The sequence below is a fragment of the Castor canadensis genome, chromosome 7, assembly GCF_047511655.1.
Source record: "Castor canadensis chromosome 7, mCasCan1.hap1v2, whole genome shotgun sequence".
Classification (NCBI taxonomy): Eukaryota; Metazoa; Chordata; class Mammalia; order Rodentia; family Castoridae; genus Castor; species Castor canadensis.
Window position 1 is genome coordinate 8303121 of NC_133392.1, and position 16011 is coordinate 8319131.

Sequence of the window (16011 nt, forward strand, 5' to 3'; positions counted from 1 at the left end):
TACCAAGTTGAGACATGTGGGCTTTGTAGGCAGGGTGCAAGGGAGGGGCAGCTGCACCTTGTGGAGGTTTGAGCTCTGAAAAAATGCCTGTCTTACAGACACGGCTCATGGAATGATAGCTTAAGATGTTCTTTTTCTATGCCGTAAGGTATGGAAGGAGGTAGTTAGTAATGTAAGATTGGTGATGAACTTACTGTAGAGTCAAGTATGCTTTAAAAATAGCTTTAAAAACTTCCTGTGCTATGTATGGCACATATTTTGGCCCAGCCGAGAAGATCTTGCTGATCAGGGTCAGAGAATCCTTGTGGTCAACAAAGCTCAGATAAGGCTTCAGGGATCAGGAAAGATGAAATTGGGCAAGGAATCCATAAAGGTCAGATAACAGGAAGGACTTGCTTAGGGAGCAAAACCAAGGGAGAAATGATAGTAATGCAATGAGAGGCCAGGAGGAAGGCCTCTCTACTGGGAGGTGGGGAAGTGGGATCAGTTGTTCTGATAAGTAAAACAGAGCAGCTGTGGTTGTCATGAACACCCATTTGCCAGGAGATGATGTTTGGGGCAGTTGTTCCCTGATTTAGGAACAGCTCCCATCTGGCTTTCCAGCATTGTTTTAGCATATCTACTTCTGGTGTTGCTGGAGGGACTCTTTAAGGAAAAGGCGTCAACTGAATGTATGTTTGGTGAGTTGCTGTGGCCTGAATTCCCCTGATATACTTTGCTCATAAATCTACAATTGTTCCACTTAAATTCCCAACAGCCATTACTTAAAACCTGTAGGAGAGTGTATCAGTTAGCTTTTATCAAGTAATAAGTCACTCCCAAATGACCTTGGTGACTTAGAACAGCTCCCTTTATTTTTTCTCCCAATTTCTGCATCTGTGTGTCTGCCTCTTCCAATTGGCTACTTCAGATTAGTTGTAGTTGGGAAATAATCAGGATTGGCTGGGTCAACTGGGTGCTGGCTGCTCCAGGTCAGGCTCAGCCAGGTGGCTATTTTCTGTCATCCTCCTCTTGACCCACCCTGTTCTTCCATGATAATACCAACGATGCTTGATGGGGAGTAGACACACACTACATGTCCTAGGGATGGACTTATGACTGGCACACGGTCACTTCTGCCTCATTCTGTTGGTCAATGCAGGTCACCTAACTTAAGCCAAAGGGTGAAGAAATAGTTCAACTTCCTTAGTTGAAGGAACTACAAAGTCATTCATGTGGCAAACAGCATGAATACAGGAAGGAATGATAAAAAGGCCTAGTAGTGCAACTCATCATCAATAGTACTTGTGAATAATAATTAGTAATAATATTTATTGTGGGCCAGGACTTTGCATATGCAATCATAGGTCCTATGATTGTTTCCAATTTATGTCAGAGGAAACAGAAAGAAGACAGGTTTAATGTCCTGCTCAAGGTCAAACCCAGGCAACTTGGCTCCAACATCCAGGTCTCAAACCCAATGTTGTGTATTCTTTGTTGAGAACACAGAGGCCTTGTGTTCTCTAGGTAGACAGGAGTTTGGAATCTTGATCTGAGGGACCACTATGTCCTTTCCACCATGCTACAGGCCAGCAAGTGTCAACTGGAAGTGTAGCTTTGTTCTGTGAATTGGCTGTAATACAATCAAAACTCTAAAAGTCTAGGTATAAGATTGACACTGCTAGCTTATTATATGTATAAAATTCTCTGGTCTTGTTAGCTTTCTTTATGGTCTCAGTGACACCCTTATATCGTTGAACTGAATGTAAAAAATATTCCTTCCTCGACTTGTTGATTAATATTCCTTGAAAAAAATGTATTTCCATATACATAGCCCAAAGAGAGATGTCAGCATTTAGACCTACTAATCAGAAGAAGGCCCTGTGTTTTAGTAAAGGTTAATTAAGACCCATTGAATTTTTTCCCTTAAAACATAAAAGTAAAATAATATAATTAGCTATTTTTTTCTTTACTTTCCCCAGAGGGCAGATGTAAATGTTCCACCTAAATGAAGCTATTTATTTAAATCCATCCAGATTTCTTTTGAAGTTTCATATATCTTTCTTCTGCTATATCAGCTTATAGCTACAATAATTTAATAAGTTTTTCCTAGGGTGAAATTGGATGCCCTTTATTGATCTTACACTGAGGGGGCATTCAATTACTTAATCTAAAGTGGTATTTCTGGGTCTCTCAATTACAATTTTGTTATAAATGGCTTGCTAATGATGCCTGGGGTGCAGAGGTTAATAGGGGGCATCCAAGCAAAGGCTGTGTAATTGAATGCATTCTATTTGGGGACCAGTTATCTGATCTCTCATGGTGGCACTGGGTTCCCACAGTTATGGTCTGCATCCATAGGGCACAGAATGGAGCCTGGGTTGGGAAGCAATCTCAAAATGTAAACCTGAGTCCTCTGGTTTAATACACGAAATGCCCAGGGTTCTGTCTAACCGGAGTCGACTGGCACCAAATGTGGACATTCCAGACAGGTGAAGTGCAGGGGGTGTGCATTACTTATTTCTGAAGGAAGAACTCATGAGTGTTAGGTTTCTGAGTGAGTGTTCTTGGGATAAGCTGTAGCATATGGAGAAGACCATTTAAGAAACATGATAGCAATTCATTTTTCTTCCAGTACTCTTACATTAATTTTATTTTACTTCACTGAATTGTTATTTAATAGCTACACATATTGTAAGGATCCTTTTGAAAGACAGTGTAGTAAGCCTCCCTTTCTACACTGGAGCAACCCTACCCCTGACTGGCCTTCAAGGCCCTACAGAGTCTGGTCGCTGCCTCCTTGCCTATCTGGTTCTTGCGCCAATGCCCCCAGCCCAAGTCCCCAAGGCTATACCTCCCAATGGTTCTCAGGGGCTTTGATTTCCCAGGGCCTTGATTCCTCTTCTCACCTCTATCGGACTGGCTTCCTTCTGTCATTCAGGCTTCTGGTCAAATGGCCCCTGGAATTTAGTTCCTTTCTGGTCACCCTGTGCATTGTTTTCCTTCCTCTAAGGAAGTTCTCACCTGGGGGTGATCATGCCCTTCCCTGGGGACTTTTGGCCATGTCTAGAGATGTTTCTCCTTGTCACAACACAGGGGAAGCTCTGCTGGCATCTGGTAAGTGGAGACCAGGGATACTGCTAAACCCCTGCCGTGCCCAGAACTGCCCCCACCCCAAAGAATTCTCCAGCCAAGTACAGCGCTGCAGCTGTGAAAAACCCTCTTCTGTGTTTTTATTGTGTTTTTGTTTTTTAATTTTCTCCCTAGCCTTTAACAGCATCAGAGCTTATCTTACTCACTTGTGACTTCTTTATCCTGATGTCTTGCAGTGCCCTGGGAGAATAGAACCCAGCTCAGGTGGTGAAGAATCCCCTCTGTGGTCATCTCTGCACCATGCTCTTCTGTTGTGCGGGAGGCTGTGTAGCTTGAGTCTCTGAAGGTCCAGACCTTTCCAAGACCTACAGGGTGCTGGCGGTGTAAGCACCTGGTCACGAGATTATTATTTATTGAGATGTAATTTACATCACGAGATTATTATTTATTGAGATGTAATTTATAGACAGTGGTTATATATTTTGGTAAAACTTGAAAATGTAAGACAGTTTTCTGGTTTTTTTTTTTTTTTATAAGAGGATTCTTTACTCTCTCCCTGGGGTGTTTCCAGCACCAACAAATTCTCCAACTCTCTGATGCCAACCCAGAGTCCTACTATTCAGTTCCGGCTCCAACTGTCTGGAATTTAAGGGCTTGGTCTGATGGAACTGCTCCCACTTCAGACACCAGTCACGAGGATTGGTTCCCCAGGGCACCCACACTTCTGTCTGAATTGACCACCAAGGGTGGGAGGTTTCCCACAGCTCTCGGCACAGTTTTGATAACATGCTGAACAGTTCATTGTGCTTGGGAAAGTGCTTTTGTCAGGATCACAGTTTATGAGGTCCAGGACCAGCCGGCAGGATGCTCAGTGTGTATGTGTGTGGAGGGGAAGCAGGAATATGGGGTTTTCCTGTCCTGGCTCTGCACGCCTTCACTTCTATGTGTCTGCTGACCCTGAAGATCTCAGATCCATGGTTTAGGAGGGTTTGTGGAGGCCCCATTATGTAGACACGATTGATTACATCAGTGACCACTTGTGATCAACCCAAGCTCAAGTCCCGCTTCTCCTGCCTGGAGGTTGGGGAAACTGGGCTGAGAGTTCCAAGCTTCTAAATAAGACTTGGTCTTCCTAGGGACCAGACCCCATCCTAAAGCTGCCTCATGACCCACCAAGAGCCATCTTTTTAGCATAAACTCAGGTATGGTTGAAAAGGGCTTGTTAGTAATGATGAAAGCAACTTCTATCTGCCCATGAATTTAGGATTCAGAAGCTGTGTGCCTGGAGCTGAGGATGAGTGAATGACTGAATGACAAGAGATGAGAAAACATTGTTTTGCCAAGGCCCAGGAGGCAGCCGAGTTTCTTCCCAGTTCTTCATGTGTAAGAAGCGGCCTTGGAGCTGAAGGTGAGGCCAGAACACTTGGCCTGGCACCTCTGAGCCTGTCCTGTCCTGGGTTCCTCCATTGAGACTTCTGCTCCCCGACTCCCTAGGTTTATTTACTTTGCTTGAAATGAGATACTTTTGCTTCAGTCAGGAATGTTTCGCCCATTCTCCGTTGGGTCCAGATTGTGTACATTCTTGTCTTGGGGCTTCAAAGCCCATGTTTGTTTGTTTATTTTATTTTTTTAAAGAATCTAATTAGACCTTCAGCAGCAGAAAGACAGAAGGGTGCAAACTGCTTTCCACCGAGCTCCTGGTTGTAGTCTCATTTTTAACCCTGGCTTGGCCTTGTCTTTGACATGTGAAAAAATGTTTTCTTGGCTTTAGTGATGGAGTTTCCAAGTAGGGGATCTTGCCCTTTTGTTTCTTTGGTTTGGAAGAATTGTTTGTACCAAGCGATGGGTCAGGGGTGATTGAAAGCAGAGGCCTGAGGCTTGAGGCTCTTCACATGCCATTCCAGCTGCCCTAAGGGACAGAGAGGGGGCCAGAGAGGGGGTCATCTGGCCCCCCAGAACAGTTTCTCCCACGCTTCCCTTCTCTGTGCTGCCAGGCCCTATGTGATTCTAATCTCTGAACCAGTTCTTCTCAAGCTGGGACTTGAGACCTTAGTGAAAACTCTGGCAAATTTTGCTTATTATATTCCTGGCTGTGGATTCCCTGGGCTTAGTAACATATTGAAGACCCTCAAAGTCCTGCTGTAAAGAATTCTGGGTTATTTTCTCCATCCCACCTTTCTTCAAATACTTTAAGCAAAAATAGCTACTGACAGCATGCAGGACATTTTGTGGGTGGAGGATGTTTTGGGAAACATTGCTTGGCTACTTCTTGACCAACATATTTCAAGAAAACATGGGCTTTTCTGTCCAAGCAAAGTAAAGATTTCTTCTGTTGAGTTCTGATTGCTTGGTCCTCCAGGCAGTAGGCAGAAGCTGTAATGAAGGGTTAGTTAATGCTACCTCTCTGGGTACAGGATTGTTTGGTTGTGGGGGAGATAAGTAGAGTTGGAGGCCAGGCTAGTGCCCTTGGGTAATTGTCAGCTGCTAAGGGAAAGTAATGTGGCTTAGGATTTCCCAGCTGGGATTGCATTTCAAATATTCTTGGAATTAATCAATAATTAAAAATCCTAATAGTTATTGTCATTGACAATGTTATTATTATCAGTTATATACCTTTTACGAGATGCTAAATGCATATCAGGCCTTTATGCAAATTCTTTACATATATTAACTAACTTAGTACTTGTTATGAACTTCTAAGGGAGATACTGTTTTTATTCTAATTTTACTGGTGAGGAAACCAAGTCTCAGAGAGGTCAAATGGCTTTGTCAAGGTCACACAGCCAGTAGATGGGGATCTATAAGAGTTAGAAACCAAGTAGACCTCCATTTTTCTTTTTTTCCTCATCCAGTGCTCCTTTTTATACATGTACAAGGAAGTGTCATTTGGGCAACAATACATTTACAGGCACAGGATTATGTTAATGGAGTTTTAAGAATCATGTCTTCTCAAGATGATGAAAGTGAAAAATTATTTCAGGGTCTGAAGTGTTAGCTTGCTCAGGGGAATACTGTACATTGGATTTAATTGCTTAATAACTTAAAGTCAAATGGTTTTCTTTTATATGATACACTCTACTGAAGAGAATCATTTCATTGTTCTAAATTTTCATTAACTTCTGCTTCCTAAACTGATAGCAAAAGTTAGCTGTAGCTAAGAGACTACTGGCGTTATTGGGAGGGAAAAAAAACCAACTTATTTTCTCTACTTCTTCCCATCCTAACCATCCTGTCCTTATTATTCTTCAGATTTTTCACTGACCTAAAAGCATTGATATTTCAACTTATCCCTCAAATTCAGTCATTGACTGTGAACAAATCTGAGAATGGTTGCAGAATACTGGGGTACTCAGATGCCATAACTTATGGGGTACAATGTGGGGTGTTTGACATGATGCTGGAGGTGCTGATGTTTGGGGCCACATTTGGTAGCAGAGACTGAACCCTAAAGCCAAATAAGAGAACCTGCCAGGTGTGGTGGTATACTCCTGTAATCTCAGCTATTTGGGAGATGGAGGTAGGAAGATGGAGAGTTCAATGCCAGCCCAGGCAAAGGAATCAAGACCCTATCTTAAAAAATTAATGGTCTGGGGGCATGACTTAGGTGGAAGAGCACTTGCCTTGCATATTGGAGGCTCTGGGTTCAATCTCCAGTACCATGAAAGAAAAAAACAAACAAACCTGAAACTTCTCCCTTTATCCGTGTTATTTCTGTGACTTGCTTGTGACCAAGAAGATGTGGCTGAAACTGAGAAGTGCAAGAGAGAAGTGGCGATCTATTATTTCTCCCTGAGAGACCATCCCTTTGTCACTGCTGTTACCACATAATGCAGTAATACTTGTTTTCTTTCTGTTTAGGTTATCGGGCATTTTTAAGAGTTTGCTTCTCATGAAGAGGAAACACAGGATGTAAAAGTCTCAGGCATCTCCATGGATGGCATGCCAGTCCATCCATCAGTGAGAAGACCATGACCTCTTCTAATCTCTCCTATGTCTCCATGGTCTCTAGTGATACTGCTCTCATTTTTTTTGGTGCCATGGGAAAAACCTGAAACACAGGCAGAATTGCTCCCATACTTGTGACCACTTCTGTGTTGCAGTGACTTGTATAGAACATGACAGCTGGAGATCACTTCCTTCTGTTGTCTTGCAGAGTTGAACTAAAGAATGTGCTTCCTCCTTCTCTAGTGCATTGGTGTCTGCTCATTTATATATTTGCTTTTGTTGCTTTTGCCTTCCAACCATCTTATGGACTCACCGGGCATCCTTAAAGTTTCCCAGCACGGCTCACATGCATAGGGATTCTTTGGGGGCTTGCCCATGGCTCGATAGGTTAGCAGTCCAAGGACACTACCATGAGGCACTGTATTAATTGCTGCATACACTTGTTACCCGACAACGCACACAAACAAGTCGACTGCCACAGAGGCCCCCCTCATAGTCACCAGGTGTGCCCCACGTGTAAAGGAGAAAACAAAATTCTGTTTCGTGTAGACAGTAAGCAGATGAACTTGCTTGCCGTTCTCGAAGTGAGGACTGAGGGGAATGAGAACTGGGGTGGGTTTTTGCGCCTTAAGAAAGGGAAGCGATGTAGCCTGGTTTTTGGACTGATAATAATGACCTTGGTGATGGCTTCTTACATCCTTTCTGGGGCCCACCAGGAGCTTCTGATTTCATCTCCTTTCCATTATGGCGGATTTCCCAGTAATCCCAGCTTAATGGACAGTGAAAACCCAAGCGACATGAAAGAGCATCACCACCAACCCTCCATAAATAATATTTCATATGTGAAGGACTATCCAAGCATTAAATTAATTATCAACAGCATCACTGCCAGGATTGAGTTCACCACCAGACAACTTCCAGACTTACAAGATCTCAAGAGGCAGGAGTTGCATGTGAGTAGCCTCATGCTAATCTCAGTTGATTGACCTTAAAAAGTGGATGCTTCCTTTCCTATCACCATTTTGGGAACACAGAAGGAAAATGTCTGAAAAAATTTTCAGATGTAGCAAGGATAATTTGATAGCCTCTCAGATCAGAGCACTGTGTTTATGCTATGGAACACCAAGAAGGGAATTTGCAGTCCAGAATGGCCCTATTAGAAATAAAAGGACCTTCCCTTTGTGATTGATTCCAGGACTTCTTGTTTGGAATGGGATCGTGGTGGTTAAAGTTGCTTTTCTAGATCACCGTGATTTAGAGTGTTAAAGTTGGGTTCAGCTTGACTTTCTAAATTCTGCACTAATCATTATTTTTGTCCCTACTGGCTGTTTAAATACACAAGTAGTAAAAAGATTCCAACTGTTCAGATTGCATGTGTGTGCACGTGTAGGTGTAAGAAATGTAAGTTGTAGTAGAATGGATTTTATTTTTATTCTCTCCAAATTTGTTTATCTTGGGAAAAGGAAAACATAAGTCATTGGCTTTCTACCAAGTTTAGCTTTATTTCATCTTTCACTGTCACATATAGTTCAAATTTGATTACTGTAATCAGGATTAGTGCATTATCATTTTATGATTAGAACATGTTTTTTCCCCCCCCTCTGAGTGTCTCTTCCTTTTTTCTTTTTCATTGCAGATGTTTTCAGTAATCCCTAATAAATTCCTTCCCAACAGTAAGAGCCCATGTTGGTACGAGGAATTCTCAGGCAGGAACACCACTGACCCCTACCTGACCAACTCCTATGTGCTCTACTCTAAACGCTTCCGTTCCACCTTTGACGCCCTGCGCAAGGCCTTCTGGGGCCACCTGTCGCATGCGCACGGGAAGCACTTCCGCCTGCGCTGCCTGCCGCACTTCTACATCATTGGGCAGCCCAAGTGCGGAACCACCGACCTCTACGACCGCCTCCGGCTGCACCCGGAAGTGAAATTCTCGGCCATCAAGGAGCCACACTGGTGGACCCGGAAGCGGTTCGGTGAGTGCTGGGTCTCCTCTCGTTGCTTCTCATTCTTTCTATGGGTGCACTCTAAGGCTGGGGATGGGGAGGGTGTGAGTCTCTGTGGGAGAGGCAGGCAGGGGAGATGAGAAGATTTTTTTGATCACTTGTCATTAACAGTTGTATTGGTCTGCTTTGTGTTGCTATGACAACATTCTGGAGGCTGGGTAACTTAAAAAGAGATTTGGCTCATGGTTCTGATGGCGGGAGGATCTAACGGTATGGTGCTGATGTCCTGGCAAGAGCCCCTTGGCTGCCTGACAACATTGCAGAGAAAGGAGAAAGAAACTGACCATGTATAGAAGAGGCCAAGTCCATGGGGAAGCCTTGCTTTGTAATAACACACTCTCACAGACACTAAGTCACTCCAAGAGACCAGCACTATCCCTTTCCAGGCAGTGTCCCTATGACCTAATCACCTTCCACTAGGTCCTGCCTCATAAGGTTCCATCACCACTCAGCATCACCACACTGGAGACCATAAACCTTTGAGGGACACATTCAGACCAATTCCAAACCATAGCAGCCGTTCATGGGTAAAGATACATCAAGGGCTGGAACCCAGTGAGAACTGATTGAGTGCCTGCTTTGTGCAGGACAAGGAGACAGTTACAGAAAGGGCAGTGTGTGTATGTGTGTGGGGTTTGTGTGTTTATTACTGGAGATTGAACCCAGGACTTTGGCACATGACCCTAGCAGTGAGCAATATGTGCCAGGTCTGGACTGGTGAGAAGCACCCTATTGGGCTGGGGTGGCTTTCACCCAGCTTCGTGTTGTTTTGTTAGAGCCCTGCACCTGGAGGAGACACAGCTGCTTCAGGCCTTGTCTTGTCTGACTTGCCCTTTCTGCCTCACGTGTTGTGGTATGAAACCCAAAGCAGTTATCTCTGGAGACCTTGCTCTCCACACCCTTTTGCCATGGGTGAACATCAACACCACCCACCACTCCCTGTACGCTGGTTTCTGCTCCAGCCCAGCCCCAGGTACCTTGTGGCCCTCTGGTCACTGTTTCCTCTCCATAACCTTTTCCTTTCTGCCAGGAGACATTTGGTCACTACAGCTAAGGGGTGATGCATGGCCTGTTGTCTGCCAAAGTCTGGGTGAACTATGAGGGTGTTTTCTGCATAAAGGACCCAGGTTACTGGAAGAGACTCTTTAAAGTTTTTCTTAGACCACTCTTAGTGTGCTTCCTGAAAAATATTTGATTTCATCCTTTTGATGTTCATCCTGGAGTGAACAAAAGTGTGGTTTAGCATAGGCTGCTGTGGTAGCCAAGGGTTCTCATCCATACATGTTTTCCGGAAGTGTCTGAACACACTCCACCCTTGTAGGGTGCTCTCCCTCCATGGCTTGGTGTTTTCTCTTAATGAAAACCAGCTTCCTACTGGCAGGAGAAAGGGAGGAACAGGGCACACCTTAAAAGCTGGTAATCAATGTCACCTTGAACCTCTTGTTATTTGGGCCAGAGTTGTTCTCTTCCCATTTTACTTTAACTTTGATAGCTGTGGTGTTGGGCAGTGTGTTTTTAAAAAAATGTTTGAGTGGAACTTGCCTATTTTTAAGGCAAGGGATAAATTTAGGCTGATTTTGACCATTGCCAGAATCTGTGTCCATCCAAAGGATGACCAGTTCCCTTTACTGTTTGAGTATATCGCTAGCTGCTTGATTGAGGAGGTCTGGAGGACACCAGGTAGATGCTGTCAGGCCTTGGGGAAGGAATAGGCACCACGAAGGTGATAGGAAGCAGCCTTCCTGTCTGGCTGTCCTTTCTCCCTTTTCCTACTTGACACACTGAGTGTATCCTGCATGCTACTCTTGTGAGCCACTTTAGTCTCACCTAATGCACATGCTAATCAGTCCCAAACTCTGGCCCTCCAAAACATGTTTATAGCTTTATAGCACTTGAATATAGTGCTGTCTTTGAAGTGGCCACTGCCCAGTAGCAATGGTATCCTCTACCCGCTGAAGTGTGCATGCACTGAAAAAGGGCATGAGGTCGGTCCCCACCCTCCTGAAACTTAAACTAGGCTAAGGCTTTTGCTGAGGCAGCTGGGCCCAGGCCACCATCCTAGTTGTGGCAGTTTTGTCCTTCATAACCTGCTTCTTGGTTCTTGTAGGAATTGTCCGCCTGAGGGATGGGCTTCGAGACCGCTACCCTGTGGAGGACTATCTAGACCTCTTTGACTTGGCTGCCCACCAAATCCATCAAGGCCTGCAGGCCAGCTCCACAAAGGATCAGAGCCAGATAAATAAGATCATCATTGGTATGGCTTCAGCACAGGTTGGGGTAGGGGGAGGCAGGGGGAGCAGTATCTCTGGGGTCCTGGCTCATGCTCTGAGCAGGGCCCAGCTCAGTCTCACCAGCAGAGCACTTGCAGATAGCTGTAGACGACCAAGAACCCTCTCTTCCCCACATGGCTGTCACTTTTTCTCCTACATAAAATGTCCACATCACTGTACCATTACTATGAAGCAGAAATGTTTAGCCAGTGCTCTCATTCCATGCAGACTCAAGGATGGCTGACATGCCTGTTTTAAAAAGTTGCCATTTCTTTGTTTTTACTTAAATCAAGCAGGCACCCTTGACTTCTTTTCACAGTTCACTGATCCCAGTGAGACCATTGGTTAGTCATTGATTTAAGACTCAGGCTTCTGTGACCTGGGCCACTGTGGCCATATGAGGAAGGAGGCAGAGTCTCCTGAACCAGACAGCCCTCTGCACATTCCAGGACTAATGGCTGAGTAAGAGGTCTCACCCTCGTCAACCTAATGTCTCTGGGGATTCAAAATAAGGTAGTTTGATTAATTGTTTAAAAAAATTTCAAAACTTTTATCAAAAAACATAGACTCTTTTAGAAATTTATTTTACTGTGTATTTAGTTGTACCCTTGATGTTCTGATATTCATGATGAAATGATGAATGCAGCCAAGAAAATTAACGTATTTCTCTCTTCACATAGTTTACTTTTTTATGGTAAGAGCACCTGAAATTGACTTTTGGCAAATTTCCAGCATCTACTCTGACAATTTTATCTCTACTCATCTAGACCTCTAGACTCACTCATCTAACGTAACTCTTTCACTGGATTCAGCTCAGGACAGGCGGGTATCCACTGATGCCTTCTGAAGAGAGAAAATTAATCATACTTTTTGCTAAAATTGGTTACCTGAAGCACTGATCTGTTTTTGTTTTTTAGTTTTCTAGAGCTATTGTATTTTGATTCTCTAAATCCAATGAATGTGTCAGTGAGGAGATGAATTGTAATTGGCCACTGGAATAAGGACCCTTTCCCTGTGACTCTCATGTCCGAGGAAACATGAGTTATGTGCCAATGCCCCAAGTGATATTTTTTTAAAACTCCTAAGTCAAGTCACTGGGAGCACCTGAAATTGACTCTTTTGGCAATGCGTGTGTGGCGCCCCCCACACACCTGCTATATGAATTGGCTATTAATTTTTATTAACTTGAAGGTCCAAATATCCCAGATAAAAAGTCTAATTAATACTTTGCTGTGATTCCCATACTATATGCCTCTGGGAGAAATCTCAGATTCTATGAGATTGCTAAAAATATTCATCCTAGGGCCAGGAAACAGACTTTACTAATACATAGGAAAGAAAAGCCTTTGCTTGGGTTCCTAATTTTAGTTACTGTAAGACTTAAAAAAGAACAAGAAATGAAAATACCACATTAGTATTTACTCCAGGCTAGGTTTGGTGTGTTTTATGGTAGCCTCATTGTGTGATGGATAGGATGGAGAGGCAGATAAAGAGCTGGCGTCCGGTCCTGCTGTGTCACCAGCCAGCCCTGTGCCATGTGCCAAGTCAGGATTTAGTCCTGAATTCAGCCTACATGTCTGTACAATGGGATTGTTGGATCATGTTAGTTTCTGGCTTCTCCCAGCCCTGAACTGTGACTCAGCTTTGCTTTAGCTCGTCCTCCTGGCCAGAGCCTTGGCAGAGGCAGGAGGGTCTCTTACCACCTTGGATCTGTGGATTAGAGGGACCTTTCCTCTCAGCAGTCTCTGGCAGTGGGAGGCACACAGGAGGCAGGGGCTTTGGGCTGTTGAAAGGCCCTGGCCTCTGCCCATGTGGCACCCTGCCCCATCCCCAAGTCCTTTTGCTTTTAGTTTTTGATATAGGGTCTCCCTAACTTTGGCTGTGCTGGCTTCAGACCTCAATCCTTCTTCTTCCACCTTCTGAGTAGCTGAGATTACAGGTGTGAATCTTGAATTATCTGTCTTTCCCTTAGATTGTAAGGTGCAAAAGGGAGAGTCCCTGTGTGTCTTGTTTCCCTCCCCTGTCCCCAGTGCCAAGTAAAATGTGGGACACAGATTAAACATCAAATGAGTGTTTTATGGGTAGATGAAGGATAGATGATGGATGGATGGGTGGACAGACCAATGGGAAGATGGACTCATGCCTCTGTGGCTCTACAGCCAGTTTCTTTTTGAGATCTGACAGAATATATGCCAATTTAGGTTTAGATACCTCACTTGTCTTTTATATTTCCTTATTCATTGTGAAGAGAATGTTCAAAGGATTTCTGATTGACTTGTCTTTTCTGTATCCTAGGGTATTATCTTTTAAAAAAAATAATAAAGGGAAAAAGGCCAGAACAGCAGCATTCACCTGAAATGATTACACATCCAATAGAAGAAATAGGCCTGCTAACTTCCTGCATGATTATAATATAATGTACTTATCACTGACCAAAGAGACTCAGTCTGTGGTCTTAGATTTTCCCTGAATAAATGACTGAGATGTGTCATGTCACCTATGTGCAATCTGTAGAACTGGATCATAGAACTAACTGATTTGCCTTTCCTTCTAAGTCTCTGAAGACAGTCCTCAAGAAAGAAAAAAAAATCAGGGAATTAGTTCAATTATCTAAAAGAGTACATGTTGTTGAAATGCCTGTGTCTTAATCTTACCTCTGTTCTTAGAGGTGTTTAACATTTTCATCCTTCAGTCATGTGAACCACAATAAAACAGGGCTGGGACCTGTTTGGCCAGCCAGCACTGAGTGACTGCCATCTGTGCAGAGCAGGAGGAGAGGCATGGGCAGAGGACAGCTGGCCATGCAGGAGACAGACCCCAAGGTTGAGGCTGCCTGGGCTTGTGGCAAAGCCTTCTCATTTGGTCCTAGAGTGTGCTCTGTGACTAACTGTCATAGTTCCAAGGAAAGACAGATGTGACTTGCATCCAACTTTCCACTGGGGTCATCTTCCCCAAACAGCTCCTTTCTCCCTAATACTTTTTGAAGGAAACCATCTAGCACATTCTCAGTGGGCCCTTAAAATGCCATAGAGCAATAAGCTGCCAGCAAAGTGAATGTTGTGAAATTAAGGGGCTGAATGCTAGGAAAGGTTACGTTTTTGTTCACCCTGGGCAAAGGATCTGGGAGAGAAAGGGACACTCAGTGTTGTGTGGACTGCCTAGATTTCCAGACAGATGTCCTTGGGTTGGGGGTGGGGTCACTGCAGTGTGTAGGGGAGTCACTGCAGTGTGTAGGGGAGTCACTGTGGTGGGGGTGGCCTCTAGTCTTCTTCTTCCCAAAGTCTCATCTGTCAGCAATGGCTGACAAGCTTGACTGTCACGGCTATTTAACAGGAAGGCATGGAGCCAGGCTTGGCCTCTGGTTCACAGTGGGAGCCCTTCCCCACACCCCAGTAACTGCTCATTTGCCGGACCTTCTGTTTCCAGGTGAGGCCAGTGCCTCCACAATGTGGGATAACAATGCCTGGACTTTCTTCTACGACAACAGCACAGATGGAGAGCCACCGTTCCTGACTCAGGACTTCATCCACGCCTTTCAGCCAGACGCCAAGCTGATCGTCATGCTCAGAGACCCCGTGGAGAGGTGAGTGGTGGGTGTGTTGCTTTGCATTTGCGCTGAAAAGAAAAAGGCACTCTGGAGTACAGTGGTTCCTTCTCACCAAAAACAAGAGTTTGCCTCTTTTTTTTTTTTTAAATAAATAAAGCTTGACTTGCAATGTTGCTGCCATGTCTTGTGTAAATGTTATTCTTAGGGCAATCCTCCCTGCACATAAACAAATCAGAGAGTGTTTTCTCAGCAATTCTGATCCTGGTCTGTGGGCCATGGCCTCTGGTGGGTTTGACCTGGGGACATGGGTTGGTTCCTCAGGTGCTATTAGGACTGGGGGGACATCCTTAGGATCAGGGTTCTCCATGTGGCCCTACTCCCAGAATTCCATGTTGTCTTTTTCCTTGTCAGCTCTGAGTGTGTTCTCTAGCCTCCCTTGAGACCAAAAGGAAGAAAATGGTAGGCAGTGTTGCTTTGCCCTTAAGATCCAGTGTTGCCCAGTCTGGATGAGGCAAAGCTACTGAGACACTGAATAGACTGTATTGGGGTGGCCTGTCTTGCATAGGATGACACTTGTGTGTGGGTTGCAGGGTCTCAGTGCTGCCAGGATCTTAACATATTTAGCCCAACACTCTCTCCAAATACCATTGCATTAGAAATAGGGGGAGGGGGGCTCCAATCGATCCAGCATCCTCTGAGACAGAGGTTTCCAACTAAGATGGCAAATCTAGGTCAGGACAGCTCAGTTCTTCCTGTTTTGAGACCAAGTCTGTCTTTCAGTGGCATCTATACTTTAGTCCCATTTCTTCTCTTCAGAGTCACTGTAATCCAAGTCTAGTCCTTCCAAACTGAGAGAACTTGCAAGATATTTAAACACAGGGGCCATAGCCCTTTGTGTTTTGTTTTCCTTTAGGCTAACTATGTTTTGTTATGAGTTGAATTATCCCTCCTAAAAAGTTGTGCTGAAGTCCTAAGCCTCAGTATTTTGTGCCTGTAGCCTTATTTGGAAATAGGGTTTACAGATGCACTCAAGTTAAAACAAGGGCATATTGATTAAGGAGCCTGGCATGTGAAGAGGTCTACGTATGTGGCCACAAGCCAAGGAATGCCAAGGATTGCTGGCAACCACCTGGAGCTTGGAGAGAGGCATGGAATAGATTACCCCCCAACA

General features: G+C 44.4%; 1 protein-coding gene across 3 annotated transcripts in view; it reads left to right on the top strand.

Annotated features, from left to right (window-relative positions):
• Positions 1-16011, top strand: part of Chst15 (carbohydrate sulfotransferase 15) — a 71382-nt gene that overhangs the window by 32851 nt on the left and 22520 nt on the right. For all 3 annotated transcript variants that reach the window (XM_020171780.2, XM_020171779.2, XM_074078127.1), the window contains exons 2-5: positions 6931-7970; positions 8654-8993; positions 11131-11277; positions 14720-14876. In XM_020171780.2, coding sequence (XP_020027369.1) covers positions 7428-7970; positions 8654-8993; positions 11131-11277; positions 14720-14876 — 1187 coding nt within the window. In that variant the 5' untranslated portion in view covers positions 6931-7427. The remainder of the gene's footprint in view (positions 1-6930; positions 7971-8653; positions 8994-11130; positions 11278-14719; positions 14877-16011) is intronic.